The 16,120-nt window shown below is 35.9% G+C and overlaps 3 protein-coding genes across 3 annotated transcripts; 2 read left to right on the plus strand and 1 right to left on the minus strand.

Annotated features, from left to right (window-relative positions):
- Positions 1 to 557: 557 nt before the first annotated feature.
- On the plus strand, positions 558 to 4,517 carry LOC120016967 (formate--tetrahydrofolate ligase). The gene is made up of 5 exons (XM_038869987.1): positions 558 to 925; positions 1,052 to 1,201; positions 1,979 to 3,154; positions 3,523 to 3,669; positions 4,005 to 4,517. Exons 1-5 carry the CDS (start codon positions 764 to 766, stop codon positions 4,278 to 4,280), a joined length of 1,911 nt encoding a protein of 636 aa, XP_038725915.1. The 5' UTR covers positions 558 to 763; the 3' UTR covers positions 4,281 to 4,517.
- Positions 4,518 to 7,323: 2,806 nt separating this feature from the next.
- LOC120017271 (peroxidase 15-like) lies at positions 7,324 to 9,471 on the minus strand. Its single transcript, XM_038870438.1, has 4 exons — positions 9,185 to 9,471; positions 8,879 to 9,073; positions 8,061 to 8,226; positions 7,324 to 7,899 (listed from the first exon to the last, which is right to left on the minus strand). The coding sequence occupies exons 1-4, from the start codon at positions 9,386 to 9,388 to the stop codon at positions 7,487 to 7,489; spliced, it is 978 nt and encodes a 325-aa protein (XP_038726366.1). The 5' UTR covers positions 9,389 to 9,471; the 3' UTR covers positions 7,324 to 7,486.
- A 3,429-nt stretch (positions 9,472 to 12,900) lies between these two features.
- LOC119979922 (probable plastid-lipid-associated protein 12, chloroplastic) lies at positions 12,901 to 13,846 on the plus strand. Its single transcript, XM_038822544.1, has 3 exons — positions 12,901 to 13,197; positions 13,285 to 13,338; positions 13,429 to 13,846. The coding sequence occupies exons 1-3, from the start codon at positions 12,901 to 12,903 to the stop codon at positions 13,444 to 13,446; spliced, it is 369 nt and encodes a 122-aa protein (XP_038678472.1). The 3' UTR covers positions 13,447 to 13,846.
- Positions 13,847 to 16,120: the final 2,274 nt, after the last annotated feature.

Below are 16,120 nucleotides of genomic sequence, written 5' to 3' on the forward strand. Positions count from 1 at the left end.
ATTAATATGGAGAAAATAATATTTTTGTTAGAATATAAACCGCATTGTCATTATTGACATAATTAACATTAAACATGTGACCCGTACAGTAATAAACTAAAAGTCTGTTCCTTAGTGGGCCTGACCCAATAATAATTAATTCCATGAGTGAGTATCTGCATCAATTTTCCTTTGACAGATTTCTTAAAATACAAACAAAATGTCATAACAGAGGACGGACATGCGAGTGGTGGGGGTAGAGGGAGTAGGACTGGCGGCGGCGGTGGTGTTCTCTTCCTCATTGTGGTTGATTTAAAAAATTAGTAGGAATATTATGTTTGTAAATAATTATCTAAATAGGGAACCACTTTAATGTTATCTAAAATTGATAATCTTAAAGTAATAATATGGTGCATAGATGATTTTTAATTCGTTTTCTATATTTATTCTCTAAGAATGATGTTTATTTTTTAGGCAATAATCAGGTAATATGTTGTATGGCTCTAATCATCAAATCCGGGCCCACACACCCCCTTTCCTCACCGTCACAGTCACGCTAGACAGCGAAACAGTCCCCAAAGGAGCCGTAACTCTATCATTTCCTCTGACCTTCTCCAGAGATAACTGATAAGCAAGCAAGCGCACATCATCCAAGGTGAATTTGGATTTTTTATTCAACTGTGCAGATACAAGATTTTGATTTAGATTAATTCTGTCTGTGTAAACTGCAAAGTACCTAAGCAAAATCAAAAGCATTGAACCCAGAGAATAGATTTTATTGAAGATGAGTTCATCAAAGACAGTGAGGAAATTGGAGGTGGTGTCACCAGTTCCAGCAGATATAGATATTGCAAACTCAGTGGAGCCTATTCACATCTCTGAGATTGCGAAGGACCTCAAGCTTAGCGCCCAACACTATGATCTGTATGGAAAATACAAGGCTAAGGTCAGTGTTATCTCCCTCAATCTCAGTTGTTCATTTTCATCGTTGTTTCTGAGGAAAATTTGAGGCGAGGGTGGATTTTGATATTCTTTTCTGGGTATTTGAATTTTGGGTTATTGGGTTTTGTAGGTTTTGTTGTCTGTGTTGGATGAGATTCAAGGATCTGGAGATGGGTATTATGTGGTGGTTGGAGGGATTACTCCTACGCCCCTTGGAGAGGGCAAATCCACTACTACTGTTGGCCTCTGTCAAGCTTTGGGTGCTTTCCTTGATAAAAAGGTGATTTGCTCTTCCTTCCTTCCTTGTATGTTGAATATTTGTTTCTACATTCAATATCATAGTGATTCTAATAATTTTTTGGACATTCATTGCCTGCCTGCTCTGGGTGATTAAATGCAAAGGCAGGAAATTCAAATTGAATTTTTACCTGGTTCACATTTGGGGGGTCTCTAATTTATTAGCGCTAACCGATTCTTAAAATACAATGGGGGATTAAATGCAAAGGCCCAGAGTAATTTCCCATCTTAATTGTTCTCATATAATTAATTTGCTCTTCAATTTAAATGTTGTTCCTTTGAAGGGGCAAATCTAGTGTGCAATATTATGTTTACCTACTACAGCGCCCCGGAAGAGCTCTCTGATCATGTTCTTTAGGTGCCTGTGATTTAAGCTATATTTTCCCCTTATATGTCTTTCAGAGGTTTTTGGTTGTGGGTTTTTTCATCATATGGCAGTTAAACTATCAACTCTATCTTATGTTCATTAGATGCTGAAAACTCAGGATCGAAGCGTCATCATTCTTTCAGGCTTGAAAAGTAATGGTTTAAATTTGTGTTACCCATGATCTCATGGACTTGCAATGTTGGATAATGGGCTCTCTTTTGTAACATCTGTGTATTAAAGTAGATGGTTTTGTAGGTACATGATGATTCCTTGTGATGGAGAAATTGGAAATCTGACAATCCATTCTTATAGCATTTATTACTTTGTTACCTTACCTAGAAATCAAATGACATAATGACCCTGATGATCCATTATCTCTCATTTTGGTTTAAGGTTGTCACTTGTGTTCGTCAACCATCACAAGGACCGACTTTTGGAATTAAGGGGGGTGCAGCTGGTGGGGGTTACAGTCAGGTGATTCCGATGGATGAATTCAATCTGCATCTAACTGGAGATATTCATGCGATAACAGCTGCAAACAATCTTCTAGCAGCTGCAATTGATACTCGGATTTTCCATGAAAATACCCAAACTGATAAGGCTCTTTTCAACCGCTTATGCCCACCAAACAAAGAAGGGAAACGTAGCTTCAGCAACATCATGTTTAGGCGTCTGGAAAAGCTTGGTATTGCTAAGACCAATCCTGAAGATCTTACATCAGAAGAAGTTACGAAATTTTCTAGGCTTGACATTGACCCAAATTCAATCACTTGGAGGAGAGTAATGGATGTTAATGATCGATTCTTACGAAAAATTACTATTGGTCAAGGGCCTGATGAAAAAGGGATGGTAAGAGAAACAGCATTTGATATTTCTGTAGCTAGTGAGATTATGGCTGTTCTGGCACTCACAACATCACTAGCTGATATGAGAGAGAGGCTTGGGAAAATGGTTATTGGAAATAGCAAGGCTGGTGATCCTATAACAGCTGATGATCTCGGTGTCGGAGGTGCTTTGACTGTACTTATGAAGGATGCCATTAACCCAACTTTGATGCAAACTCTTGAAGGAACCCCAGTTCTTGTTCATGCTGGTCCTTTTGCAAATATCGCCCATGGTAATTCGTCCATTGTGGCTGATAAGATAGCATTAAAGTTGGTGGGAGCAGGTGGGCTTGTCGTTACGGAAGCCGGTTTTGGTGCTGATATTGGAACTGAAAAGTTTATGAATATAAAGTGCCGATATAGTGGTTTAACACCTCAGTGTGCTGTAATTGTGGCAACGATTAGGGCCCTGAAAATGCATGGTGGTGGGCCACAAGTTGTTGCAGGAAAGCCTCTTGACCAAGCCTATTTAAGTGAGAATGTTACTCTTGTTGAATCTGGTTGCGTCAATCTGGCCAGGCATATCTCAAACACAAAAGCTTATGGTGCAAATGTTGTAGTTGCTATTAACGTGTTCTCAACTGACACTGAAGCAGAACTTAATGCAGTAAAAACTGCTGCATTGGATGCCGGAGCTTTTGATGCAGTAATTTGCACTCACCATGCCCACGGTGGAAGAGGAGCGGTAAGTCTTGTTCCTGTATCGATAAATCGGTTTCAACTAAAAAGAACATATTTTTCATTTTGTCTCCTTGAGAACCAAATAATTTATTTATTGATACAATCCACAGCAACGAAATTTGCGTAGGAACCTTTGGGGATTTAACTAATGAAGGGATTGCTAAGCTAAACAGAGAATCTGATTTAGTCCAGTTGCATTGCACCCATCCTAATTCAACGTTTGAACTTATATGATGTCCTGTTGTAGCAATTAGAATTTAATATTAGCTCATATTGTATTGGGTAGGAATACCGTTGGATGAAGCAATGAACTAACCATGAAAGATGTGTTGTGAATGTCAACTAACAGATGACGTTCTTCATGGTCTTCAGGTAGACCTTGGTATCGCCGTTCAAAGAGCCTGTGAGAATGTGACGGAGCCATTGAAATTCTTATATCCTTTGGACATCAACATTAAAGAAAAAATAGAGGCTATTGCAAGGTCATATGGTGCTAAAGGTGTTGAGTACTCTGACCAGGTAAAATTCCAAATTAGACACTTTGTCAAGAATTTACTTTTCAAGTTCGTAATCCTTTCCTGTAACTTAATTAAGATGATTTTTTTTTAGTTTGTTACGCGAATATCACACTTGATAATGAAAATTGAATGAAATTCGCTTATTTTTGGCTTCCCGTAATCATTTTGAAAATGATTCATCGAATCGCTGAAAATTTTGCTGAAAGCTATCAGAAACTGATCAAGGCAGCCACTGTTTTATCATGTTTGAGGAACAAATATTTGTTAAATTCATACACATTTGTGATAACATTGCGTTGCTCCATGATATTTATGGATCTGCTTTTGTCCATCCAGGCCGAGAAACAAATTGAGATGTACACCAGGCAAGGATTTACTAACCTGCCAATCTGCATGGCAAAGACCCAATATTCATTTTCTCATGATGCTTCTAAGAAGGGAGCTCCAACTGGATTTGTCTTACCAATAAGGGATGTGAGGGCAAGTATTGGGGCTGGATTTATATATCCTTTGGTTGGTACGATGAGTACAATGCCTGGACTTCCTACGAGGCCTTGCTTTTATGAAATCGACATTGATACTGCAACTGGAAAGGTTATCGGTCTTTCATGAAGCTTCTCACTGCACGTGGTCGTGTCAGGGCGATCCTTTGGTAGTTTGCAACCCCTTCCCTGCTTATTCCTTCGAAATGGATATATGTGTGCTTTTGTTGGGTCCAGTGTAACTTTTATAAAATAAAGGGAAGGTTTCAACCCTGTTTTGATTTGGACTTACTGTTTCAAATCATTTATTAGTGCTCTATGCATACTGTTTTTCACTATATTTTGAGAGGTTCAAGTTGCAGAGTCTCATGGAAACTCATTAGCCCCAGCTACCAGGCTGAGGTTTCTTGCTACATGTGTGTTTACTGTTACCACCACCCTAAAATGTCACTCCCTAATTCCTCCATCCATCTTCACCACAGAGACAGAGACAGTCATCTTTGTTGGAGAGTATGCACTAAAGTCAATCGTATGATAATTCTTTAGCACATTATATTATCATGATATTTTATTAATAAAGTTATTTTTAGTTATTGTAATTATTTATATCTGTGTAGTATGAATTATTGTAATAATGTCCCTAGAATATAATGTATATTCTTAAATATCCTTAGCCAAATATTATTGTTAATAGCGACGACAATAATATGTAGAGGCTAATATGTGCTTGATTAATATATGATATTAAGTCAACACGTAGGTACATAAATTGGAGAATTTATGTACTGGATCGACTCATCATGAAATCATTATATGGATCGTGTTATGGATGTCATAAATAATTTCATAGTGATGATGGTGTTTTGTAGTCCTTCGACCTGAGATCACCATTGTTCCCGACATAAGAAATTGTTCATTTTGACATTGTCAAACGTTGCCCTAATAAAGGTGGCTATAAAGGTGGTGATCAAGTGTATAATAAATTATGTAGAGGGATATGAGTGATCAAGATGGAATTTATCCTTCTCATAACACGAGATTGATATCTAAGGCCTCTTGATTGAATAGAGCTGATAAATGCATGGCCATGCTCAAATGAGTTGATATAATGATATCAATGTCATTTGTTTTCGGTTAGCTTATTCGGGAATCAGGAAACATTGATTGAGCTATACGAGGGTGACATATCCATGTCTCGTGTTCAATCAAGATATCGAGGATAAAATGATTTTACAACACGGTAAAATTAGTCACGGTAAAGGTTGAGTCAAAACATTGACTTTCTCGTAATTTGGGTAGCAGTGATATGTTGCTAGACATCACTCACTGCTTGTAATTCTAAAATAGGATTTTATAATTACTACCAACATTACGGGAACCTACAGGGTCACACACTAAGAATGATAAGCAATACGGAACGTAAAATTCATGAGATGAATTTCATATTTAATGTGAGCATTTTTTGGTCCTAGTTGGACTAGGATATTTTGATTTTGGTATTAATAAATTTTTAGAAACCAAGAGAAGTATTTGAGTAGGACTCAAACATTTTTTGGAATTCTATTTTATCTTATTTTCTTTATATATATATAAAGAGATATATATATATATATATATATATACACACACGTTATATATATAGATATATATATAAACACAAAAGGTTTGAATGTGTTATATATGTATATATGTATATGTTTACAAATATATATAAAGATATATATAATACATATATATATAGTACGTTGTATATATATATATATATATATATAGAAAAAAAAACCACAAAAGTTTTGAACGTGTATATATATATGTTTACAAAGAGATAGAATTCTAGGGTGAATTGTCATCCATTCTTAATTACTATTATATATAATAATTTTATTATTAAAAAAAATAGGTTTTGTGAAAAACACAGAAGTCATACGTGAGTTTTTCTAAGATAAAGGTTGAGAGTCTTTCGAAAGGTGTTCTCTTATTTTGCTCACTGTACTGATTCAAGGTGTTGAATCGGATTTGAAGACATTTAGTTCGTTTCGGTCTAGCAACTGGAGGGCTCGTGAGTTTCGTTCGTGGACGTGAGACGTACACGAAGATTGCATCGTTCGTGTGGATACCGTAGAGGCACGATCAAAAAGTTCGTGTTCGTTGTATGCTTCGACAGTACGAACGAAAGGCGCGCTACAAGGGTAACTATTCTAAACCCATAATCGAATGTTGTTTTTTAAACAGATCCTCGGATTAGAAGTCGAAAATTTTTATTCTTCCGCTGCTTGATCGTTGTTCGATTCCTTTCAATCTTCGCCACAGAGACAGTCTCGAGTTCGAGTGAGAGAGGCGTGATCTATCATGAAATAAATATGTGCGGGTCCGGGTCCAAAGCATAATACCTTGGCTGGAGCCTGCCTCATAAATATTGTTACAACTCATATTGAGCTAACCAGAGCATCATCACTACTCGATTGAAGCGAATCAGCGTTGATTGTCCTGCAGTTTAACCTAATTTCTCCTTTCTGTCCCTGTTAATATACTGATATTCCCCATTCTAATCATGGCAAGATATTCACATTCGGATAAGTGAAGTCTTAGTCAGTCATCTCTGACAGCGGAGGATGGACTAATTCCTTCTTGCGAAATACACAGCAAATATGTCACCAGTCGCCGGACCTGGTAAACCTAAAGAGAATTAATATTTGTTAAGTGGGCTGGGCCACATTTTGGTTATTAATAGTTCTGTTTCATTATATATGGGCCGCATTGTGTTATTATTCTACTTTATGTTGGACTGTTGGGTTAGAGTTGGGCCGGGCACTAGATGATATTGAGTAGGCAGACCCAACCCATGGGACACTGCATGTGAGCTTAGATATCTGATTTTGGTGTTGGAAAGCGGTGCCAGGTTGATCCTACGGTGGGTAAGGCGATAACTTTAAGTCAAAGATTAGCAGACATCAAAATGTTTGGACGGATGTTTTTTGTCAAATCGATCGATCCTTCGTGACTCTCAAGCAGCATTCTCAGACATTTACTTTCGGATTTGCAATTATTGGATAGATAGTGACCATGATCCTTCAAAATATTATTTTGGTTATCGTGTTGTGGTTTTTAATCTTTATTTGTGTGTTTGATTAAAAAAAGTGAATTGAAATAAGCTTATTGTTATTTATTGAAATCTCATTTAATTTATTGCTTATCAATTATACAATTACATAGTCACACATCTTATATTATCCATAAAATGGAAGGGAAATCAAATCAAATCCTCCAACAACATGAAAATTTTCAAATCACAACAACAATTCAACTCGTCCAAATCATCTCTAACAAATAGATAGATTAATTAAGCCTTCTGCAATTAGTCCTGATCTCTCCATTACTCCCAGTGAGAGGACTGATATTCCCCATACTTATCATAGACCTGGCAAAATCACTGAAGAACTGGCTCTGGCTACCAGCGAACCGATTCACAATCTCGACTGTATCAGACCCGTTAGTAGAAAACAACTCCTGATCGGTCTGGAGGAGTCCACGATTGTTCTGAAGATTAGTGAAGTAGTTGTTGTCGAAATCGTTAGGACTAGAAGGATCAAGATTGGTGAATGTTGTCGTTCCATCGCCTCCTTGTGGACATGTTTGTTGAAGTGTTTGTAAGTATGTTGTGTCCAAAGTTGGGTCTGGGCCTCCATTGCTGAAATTGTAGAGGCGTGGGCTGAAAGTAGAACATCTAGCACGACCAAATGTGTGTGCTCCTGCAGATTACATGCACATACAATAACAATTAGATTCGGCATGTTAGACCTGCATGTACAAATATTTCCATCTGACGTCATGGTAAGTTAGGTAAAAATCTGACGCATGGTTACAAGGGTGATATATGGATGGAATGATTTATTACATTTTTTTTATTTACCAGATAAAGCGACAAGATCGGTGGAGTCAAGTCCGACGTCGGTGAACTTGGATCGGAGCAGGGGAAGGGGATCAAAAGGACCTGGAATGGCAGCGTCGGCTCTGTCCCTGCTCGCGGTTCTACTGTCTCTTCTTCCCAGTCGTACTTCCCACGTTGGACCTCCAGCCTGCAAAGTGATCATAGTGAATTAATCTAGTTGTTTTAGTGCAAAGAAAATAAAGAAGAAAGACAATATTTAATAATAAGACTCTTTTTCATTTAAGCCGTTATATTAGTGTGTGTGTATATATATATAAACAATATTAGTGATATATGTTACTTGGAGTAACTTACTTTCCTCAAGTATTATTTGAGTCACATAATGGTAAACTGAGTTTAGACTCGTATTAAATGTCGAAAGGACAAATTTGTATAGTATCGTTCTCAGTTATAAAAAAAATAAAATAAAAAATAAATTGATGGGTCACCCATGATGTTCAACTGAAAAAGATTTATCTTACCCAATTCGACCATGGAGACTTTAGCATCCCAAGTATAAAGGGGCAAATTTTGCAAATTGAATATGTGGAACAGAGCTATTACATCTGATTAATTAACTTTAATGAGCAAGAAAATTCAGCGAAGTTCCATTTGACCAAAATGATATAATTAAGTGAAGCTGCTGTATCTATCAATCAAGTTTTTACCTTTTAGTCAACCTGCTACCTTAAAGTAGTAAAATAATAAATAGAGAAGACCAGTTCAATAATAAAAAGATATAAATTAACAATACGGACAATGGAAGAGCGGATTAAATGAACAAAGGATATATAGTATACCATGGTGACTAGTATTTCAGATGCAATGGCCAAGATATCGGCGCAGGAGACGACTCCAGGGCAAGAGCTCTCTAGGGCAGTTTTGATGTCATCGACAACATCAAATCCCTGCGCGGAGTTGTTAGTATTAGCAATTGCATCTTTTTCACTCTCTATGCCGGGTGCGTTGTCCAGCAGGATAGAACCATCACAACCCTAATACACAAATAAACAACGAAAGATATCAAGTTAATATAATTAACTAAGAACGACATCATACAAACTTAGTTTATATATAGTGGAGGCGGATGATCAATAATTAATTACATCGACAAAGCAATCGTGAAAATGGAGGCGGATGATCTTTGCACCAAGTCTAACATCGCTACGCGCTGCCTGCTCGACTACATTGCGCACAATGCTCGACACATTAGGGCACCTTTGATCATAAAATGTTGAGCTCAATTGAGCATTAGACCCTCCAAGAAATAAGAACACAGAGAATAGTATTATAACAAGAAATGAAGACATTTTTTTTCAGTTAAAAAAAAAAAAAGAAGAGGGCTTAGTTAAGTAAATTAAGTATCTAGAGAGAAAATTTGCTTGTGCAAGCTTTGGACTTTGATATTGCTTGTGATGAGTTTTTGCAAAACAAAGGTTGGGTATTTATATAAGGAGATAAAAGTTGATGTACGTTGACTGCATTAAATTTTTCTTTATATTTTTCAACCAAATCGAAAATTTTAGACAGGGATGGACCTTATTATATTAATTAATTATTCAACAAGAACAAAGAAATGTTCAATATCAGGCCTAATAGTCTAATATTCCTATTCAATTGCAAAGGATGATAGAATTTTCTACTACCTTATGTCATATGCAAAAAAATTGACAGAAACCCAATATTGGGGACTAATACGACAATTAAGAAATAATTTTATACTGTACATTAAATTCACGATTTTGTTCTTGTTTTGTTGGGTCAAAATTACATGGCAATAATGAGATACACACCCAATTTGACCTTTTCGGAATTAAAATAAAAGAATCGAATTTAGTTAATAATTAATTAAAGGTCCAGTTGATCACCACTTGTCTATTATAAATAAGCTATTAATTGCTCCTCGTTAATTTTTTTCAAGAGAACGAAATTTAAAACCACAAAAGCATTTCCTTGGAAGATAAGGTTCACGTGATGCAGGTTGGGCATGCATACAGCGGTCAAATTAAGAAGATTGAGCAGAATCTCCACAAAATTAAAAAATTTAAAGGAAAAAAAAGGAAGCTTCTCTGGGTATTTTATTACACAGAGACATAATTATTGATGGGGTTTTTGTTCGCCCTGCCATCAACGACTCCGTGCCTCGAACCCTTGATCTCTATGGTGTGGGGGAGAGACACTACCACTACACCACCATCAACAATAATTAATTAAAGAAATCCGAATCTCACTATTTTTTTAGGGTTCCCATGTCTCACATAGACTGTGATATAAAGTTAAATTGGAATACTTATGTTCTCTTTTGACCCTATTAATTTCTAGAAGTCTAGAAACTTAGCCTCGGCCACAACCCAACAATATATTATTTTAATATTTTTATTGTTTTGTATTTGTTGAAAATTTTAATTTACTTGCTGTGGGTCTATCATCCACGAAGAAACGGAAGAGAAGACTATTTCGTTTCTTGCTTTTAATGGCTCACAGCAAAGAGAAGAAAATGTTTAGTTAGTTAGTTTGATTTGGCCAAAGAAAACAAAAAGGTGGCGCAATTGGTCGGAAGATAATTCTACAGTGGCAATATGGCTACGTTATAGTCAAAACGCGTTGACCAAATCACAATTCCTTTAACGGCTTCATTTGTCGTGGTCGTGCATGCATGCAAGTAAAATAATCTCCGTGAATGTATTAATCAACTTGAGTTTGGGATGGCTATTAAAAAAATTACATTTTTATTGTATGATGTTTGCTTTTCATAAAAAAAAAATATTAATTGAAAGGACGCTGTGTGCGGCACGTACCTGAGTCTTGGGGTTCTGGGTGAATTCTAAGAAAAAGAGATCTATTAAAATAATAAATGTTGTACGTGTCACTCAAATAGGTTCGGTATTGCTATATCACTAATATTTTTTTTAAAATATTTTACCGGGTCTCGGAGGTTGCCCAAATCGCCCCACCCCAGGGAGCCCCTGTTGGCATGTATGATTTGTAGATGATGATAAGCGTCCGATGATCGAGATGATTATACTCTGTGATTAACTGATTATACATCCAAAGAATAGTAATTGTGGAGTGTTATCATTAAAAAAAAAAAAAAGGCAGTCCTAAATTTTTTTGCACTAGAAGAGTTTTTACTTAATTTAATTTCACTTTTCATCGTTATGAAAGAGAGTTGAAGTAGACGAAAATGATAAAGATCTCAACCTTTGGTATCCTAGCTGTTAAGTTGGATGTACATGATCCAAGTTAATTGATGAACTCCATATGTCCCATATTATGCATATGAAATTATGTGCATATAACTCAGTAGGAATAACTGGGATACTAACTGCTGGGATAACTGAGATATATACAAACTGTTGGGGTCCTTAACACTGCGAAGTAAACCTAGTCAGCGATTTCGTCTAACTGCTCATAATCAATTAATTCTATTGCAACTTGCTTAGACTAATTTATCCCATATGGGGCTTAATTTGAGAGAGATGCACTTAGCATCAATTTTAATGATCTTGACAATTAAAAAACTTAATAGGGATTGATTGTAACAATACGCTTTCAAATTGCGATAATTTCGTATTCCACCACTAATGAAGGTAGAAATTGAAGTATAATACCTATCTATATTGACATTAATCGAGAAAAATCATAAATACATGTCTATGATCCTTTGAGTAGTTAGCAAATTCAATTGGGTGTCAACAATGGTTTACATATATGGTTGGAATAGGAGAGTAGCTAGCTAGTTGTGTTCGACTTAAATGGATATTAACAAAGTCATAAATATTAAGAGACTTTTCAAGAGAAAGTAAAATTAATAGAAATGACATGAATTAGTACATATTCCTAAATAAAATTTATATTATCTAAAGGTTAAACGAACAAAACAAAATTACAAAACATATAATCTTAGGCCATAGAACAGTATTACATTAATACACACATCAAACTTCTTTGCTCTGCAATTCTTCCGAATCTCTCCAGCCTACTCAGTAAGAGGGTTTATATTCTCCTTTTTTTTTGTAAAGATTTGTAATCCCACATCTGATTAATATATAGGCAAATTCCAAACACCTCTCATAAAAACAAACACATTTTATGGGCCTAAGTTGTACAAGTGGTACAAGAGAATAAGTCTATGCGGGACTAATGGTCCAAAGTGTATAATATTTATTGATATATTTGAACTTGGATTTCTAACAATTTTGATCACAAAATTAGCAAAGTCACTAAAGAAAATATTATAATTAGTGTTGTATTTTTGTAGTGTGTTTGGATTGAGAGATTTGGGACAAGGTGGAATGGAAGGGAAGGGAGGGGAGAGAAGAAAATGGAAGTTAAAATACCTTTTCATCTCTCATGTTTGGATAAATAAAAAAGGAAATAAAATTATTTTAATTTACTAATATATCATTATATAGTAATTTACATATAAAAAACCCCCTGAATTTCCAATTTATACCCCTCATATTAAGTCATGGTTTCGTCCCTATCAACACGTTGACTGACCGAAACTCAACAAAATCCAACCGTGGAACGACTCAGTAAAGTTAGTGATCAATTTGGAACGTTTGAAATTTAAGTTACTGAGTTGTAACGGTGCCTATCTATCAGTGATCAAAAGTAACATTTACTCATTTCTCTTTTATTTCGATAATTATTTTGCTTTCATTTGTTTATGGAATTGGAATCAACGGAACAACAACGGACAATAGAAGCGGCCCAACCCAGTTAGCTAAGGCTGCGCATTTGAGCTAGCCCATTACCTGACGCGACCCAATTACTATTTTAGGGTACATTTGGATTTGGTTTCTAATTTGCGTTTGAGATGTATGGCGCCAAATGCATTCCTTCAGCAATGGCACTGAAATTTTGTGCAACAAATTCGGGACTCCAATTCAATTCATCACACACATCATCTCCATCACTCAAGCCCAAACCTCTTGTTGGTCTCAGATCCCACAGATCCTTCAAAAGCTATCGAAACCAAAGGCGTCTTCAGATCTGTCAATCCTATTTGGTCGATGAACAACAGCAGGAGACCTCGTTCTCTGACGCAGAGAACCAGCTCATCGCGATCGGGATCCAAGGTTGTGGCCGATCCGCTTCTCCTCGCCAGCTCAATGTAGGTTACGCTTTTTGTCGATTGATTGAGTTGAAGGTATTTGAACTTTCAGTGATTGTTTAATTTGAAAAATTAGGGTTGTTGCAGGATGTGGAGCTGGCGCTGAAAGTTCTAGAAGGATTGGGAGGCGTACCTGATCCAGTGAGTGACTGTTTTTGGTGAAATTTTTTATGGTTCTTTTGTTCTTGAGTTTTGTCATGAGATGCGACTGAGTGCTTCCGTATTATGCAGACTGCAGACGGACTCTAGTTTGATTGAAGGTCGCTAGAAACTGATGTTTATTACCAGACCAGGAACAGCATCTTCGATTCAGGTTTGGATGTTATTCTCTGCTTTATATATATGACAATTTGACTGATGCATACATCTTCAGTGTTTGTATGGCTCCATTAATGGCTTCAAATATACGGCCAGCATGTGCTTGTTGAAAGTACAGAACCATCTGAGCAAAACCTACCTCTTTTGATTTTGGAAGGGAAAGTTAGAATAGGTTTTTTCTTGAGTAAGGATTGTTATTTTTGTATGTTGATGATTTTCTAAGCCTTTTTTATTGCTCCTTCAATCAATCAATTTGTTGAGAAATAACAAACTTGTTAGAGGTAGTAAGCTGCTTTTGTGTGAGAGAGACCAACGGGCCAGGTGTCCGATATTATCGTGTTTAGGAATAAATTTTTTTGCACTTGAACAGTTTTTACTTAATTTAATTTCACTTTTCATTGTTATGAAGAGAGTTGAAGTAAACGAAAATGATAAAGATCCCAACCTTTGGTATCCCAGCTGCTAAGTTGGATGCATATGATCCAAGTTAATTCATAAGCTCCGCATTTCTCATATTATGCACATGAAATTATGTGCATATAACTCAGTAAGAATAATTAGGATACCAACTGTTGGGATAACTGAGATATACACAAGCTGCTGGGGTCCCTATCACTAGGAAGTAAACCTAATCAGCGATTTCGTCTAACTACTCACAATCAATTAATTCTATTGCAACTTGCTAGGCCTAATTTATCCCATATGGGGCTTAATTTGAGAGAGATGCACTTAGCATCAATTTTAATGATCTTGACAATTAAAAACTTAATAGGGATTGATTGTAACAATACGCTTTCAAATTGCCACAATTTCGTATTCCACCACTAATGAAGGTATACATTGAAGTATAATACTTATCTATATTGACATTAATCGATAAAAATGATAAATGCATGTCTATGATCCTCTGAGTAGTTAGCAAATTCAATGGGTTATTTTGTCAACAATGGTTTAAATATATGATTGGAATAGGAGAGTCGCTAGCTAGTTGTGTTCGACTTAAATGGATATTAACAAAGTCATAAATATTAAGAGACTTTTCAAGAGAATGTAAAATTAATAGAAAATGACATGAATTAGTACATATTCCTAAATAAAATTTATATTATCTAAAGGTTAAACAAAAACAAAATTACAAAACATATAATCTTAGGCCATAGAACAGTATTACATTAATACACACATCAAACTTCTTTTTTCTGTACACGAGAAGTTCCCACAATTTGTGAATTGATTGCTCTGCAATTCTTCCGAATCTCTCCAGCCGACTCGGTAAGAGGGTTTATATTCTCTCTTTTTTTTCTTAAAGATTTATAATCAAACATCTAATTAATATATAAGCAAATTCCAAACACCTCTCATAAAAACGAACACATTTTATGAGCCTAAGTTCTACAAGAGGTACAAGAGAATAAGTCTGTACAGGACCAATGGCCCGAAGTGTATAATATTTATTGATATATTTGAACTTGGATTTCTAACAATTTTGATCACAAAATTAGCAAAGTCACTAAAGAAAATATTGTGGGTGTTTGGCAGTGCGTTTGCACTGCGTTCAGTTGCAACACACCTCACAGCACCACAGTTTTTTGTGACACGCCAAACAGCTTTTGCGTTCCAACTCACCTCACAGCACCACAGCTTTTTACCTCACAGCACCTCACCACACCTCACAGCACTCCCAAACGCTTACAATGTATGTTGAATTGTCCTACGTAATCAAATTAGGTCAATTATTTTATTTTAGATTAATGTACAATATAAACATTAAGTTATTTTATATTAATATTATTAGTCATCTAATATAACCGTAATTTAGATACGCCAAACGCACCTCACAGCACCACACCGCACCGCACCACAGTTTTAAAAGTGATGCGCCAAACAGCTTTTTGCGTTCCAACTCACCTCACAGCACCACAGTTTTATAACTCACAGCACCACACCACACCTCACAGCACCTCACAGCATTCCCAAACAAGCCCATTATAATTAGTGCTGTATTTTTGTAGTGTGTTTGGATTGAGAGATTTGGGGTAGGGTGGAAGGGAAGGGAGGGGAGAGAAGGGAGAGAAGAAAATGGAAGTTAAAATACTTTTTTGGATAGATAAAAAAGAAAGGAAATACAATTATTTTAATTTATTAATATATCCTTATATAGTAATTTACATAAAAGACCCCCTGAATTTCTAATTTATACCCCTCATATTAAGCCATGGTTTCGTCCGTTTCGTCCCTATCAACAGGTTGATTGACCGCAACTCAACAAAATCCGACCTTGGAATCAATCTATATATATATAACTGAGGATCCACAAGGCTTCTCCTTAATTCATGGTGCCACGTGGACGTCTTTACAAAAAGCCTATATAGACAAAATAAAATTTTAAAATATATTAGAAAACTTTAAGACCCACAACCACACACATAAATATATTACAGAACTTTAATACCCACAACCACATTCATACACTTTAAGACCCACAACCACACTAATACAGTTAATAGTATTCAAATAATTTTAAAATTATATTGAATTGTAATCAAATAATCTTTCAAGGCCGATGGCAATATTGAAAGATTTAAAGCCCGTTTGGTTGTAAAGG

The sequence above is a fragment of the Tripterygium wilfordii genome, chromosome 15, assembly GCF_013401445.1.
Source record: "Tripterygium wilfordii isolate XIE 37 chromosome 15, ASM1340144v1, whole genome shotgun sequence".
Classification (NCBI taxonomy): Eukaryota; Viridiplantae; Streptophyta; class Magnoliopsida; order Celastrales; family Celastraceae; genus Tripterygium; species Tripterygium wilfordii.

What these genes read in the sequence shown, in the direction of transcription:
- LOC120016967 (XM_038869987.1), top strand. Translation starts at nt 764, where the DNA reads ATGAGTTCATCAAAGACAGTGAGGAAATTGGAGGTGGTGTCACCAGTT. An exon ending in GTGCTTTCCTTGATAAAAAG is followed by an intron (nt 1,202 to 1,978) that starts GTGATTTGCTCT and finishes TTTTGGTTTAAG; the next exon opens with GTTGTCACTTGTGTTCGTCA. An exon ending in GTGTTGAGTACTCTGACCAG is followed by an intron (nt 3,670 to 4,004) that starts GTAAAATTCCAA and finishes TTGTCCATCCAG; the next exon opens with GCCGAGAAACAAATTGAGAT.
- LOC120017271 (XM_038870438.1), bottom strand. Translation starts at nt 9,388, where the DNA reads ATGTCTTCATTTCTTGTTATAATACTATTCTCTGTGTTCTTATTTCTT. An exon ending in CTGAAATACTAGTCACCATG is followed by an intron (nt 8,227 to 8,878) that starts GTATACTATATA and finishes ATCACTTTGCAG; the next exon opens with GCTGGAGGTCCAACGTGGGA. An exon ending in CGATCTTGTCGCTTTATCTG is followed by an intron (nt 7,900 to 8,060) that starts GTAAATAAAAAA and finishes TGTAATCTGCAG; the next exon opens with GAGCACACACATTTGGTCGT.
- LOC119979922 (XM_038822544.1), top strand. Translation starts at nt 12,901, where the DNA reads ATGTATGGCGCCAAATGCATTCCTTCAGCAATGGCACTGAAATTTTGT. An exon ending in CTTCTCCTCGCCAGCTCAAT is followed by an intron (nt 13,198 to 13,284) that starts GTAGGTTACGCT and finishes GGGTTGTTGCAG; the next exon opens with GATGTGGAGCTGGCGCTGAA.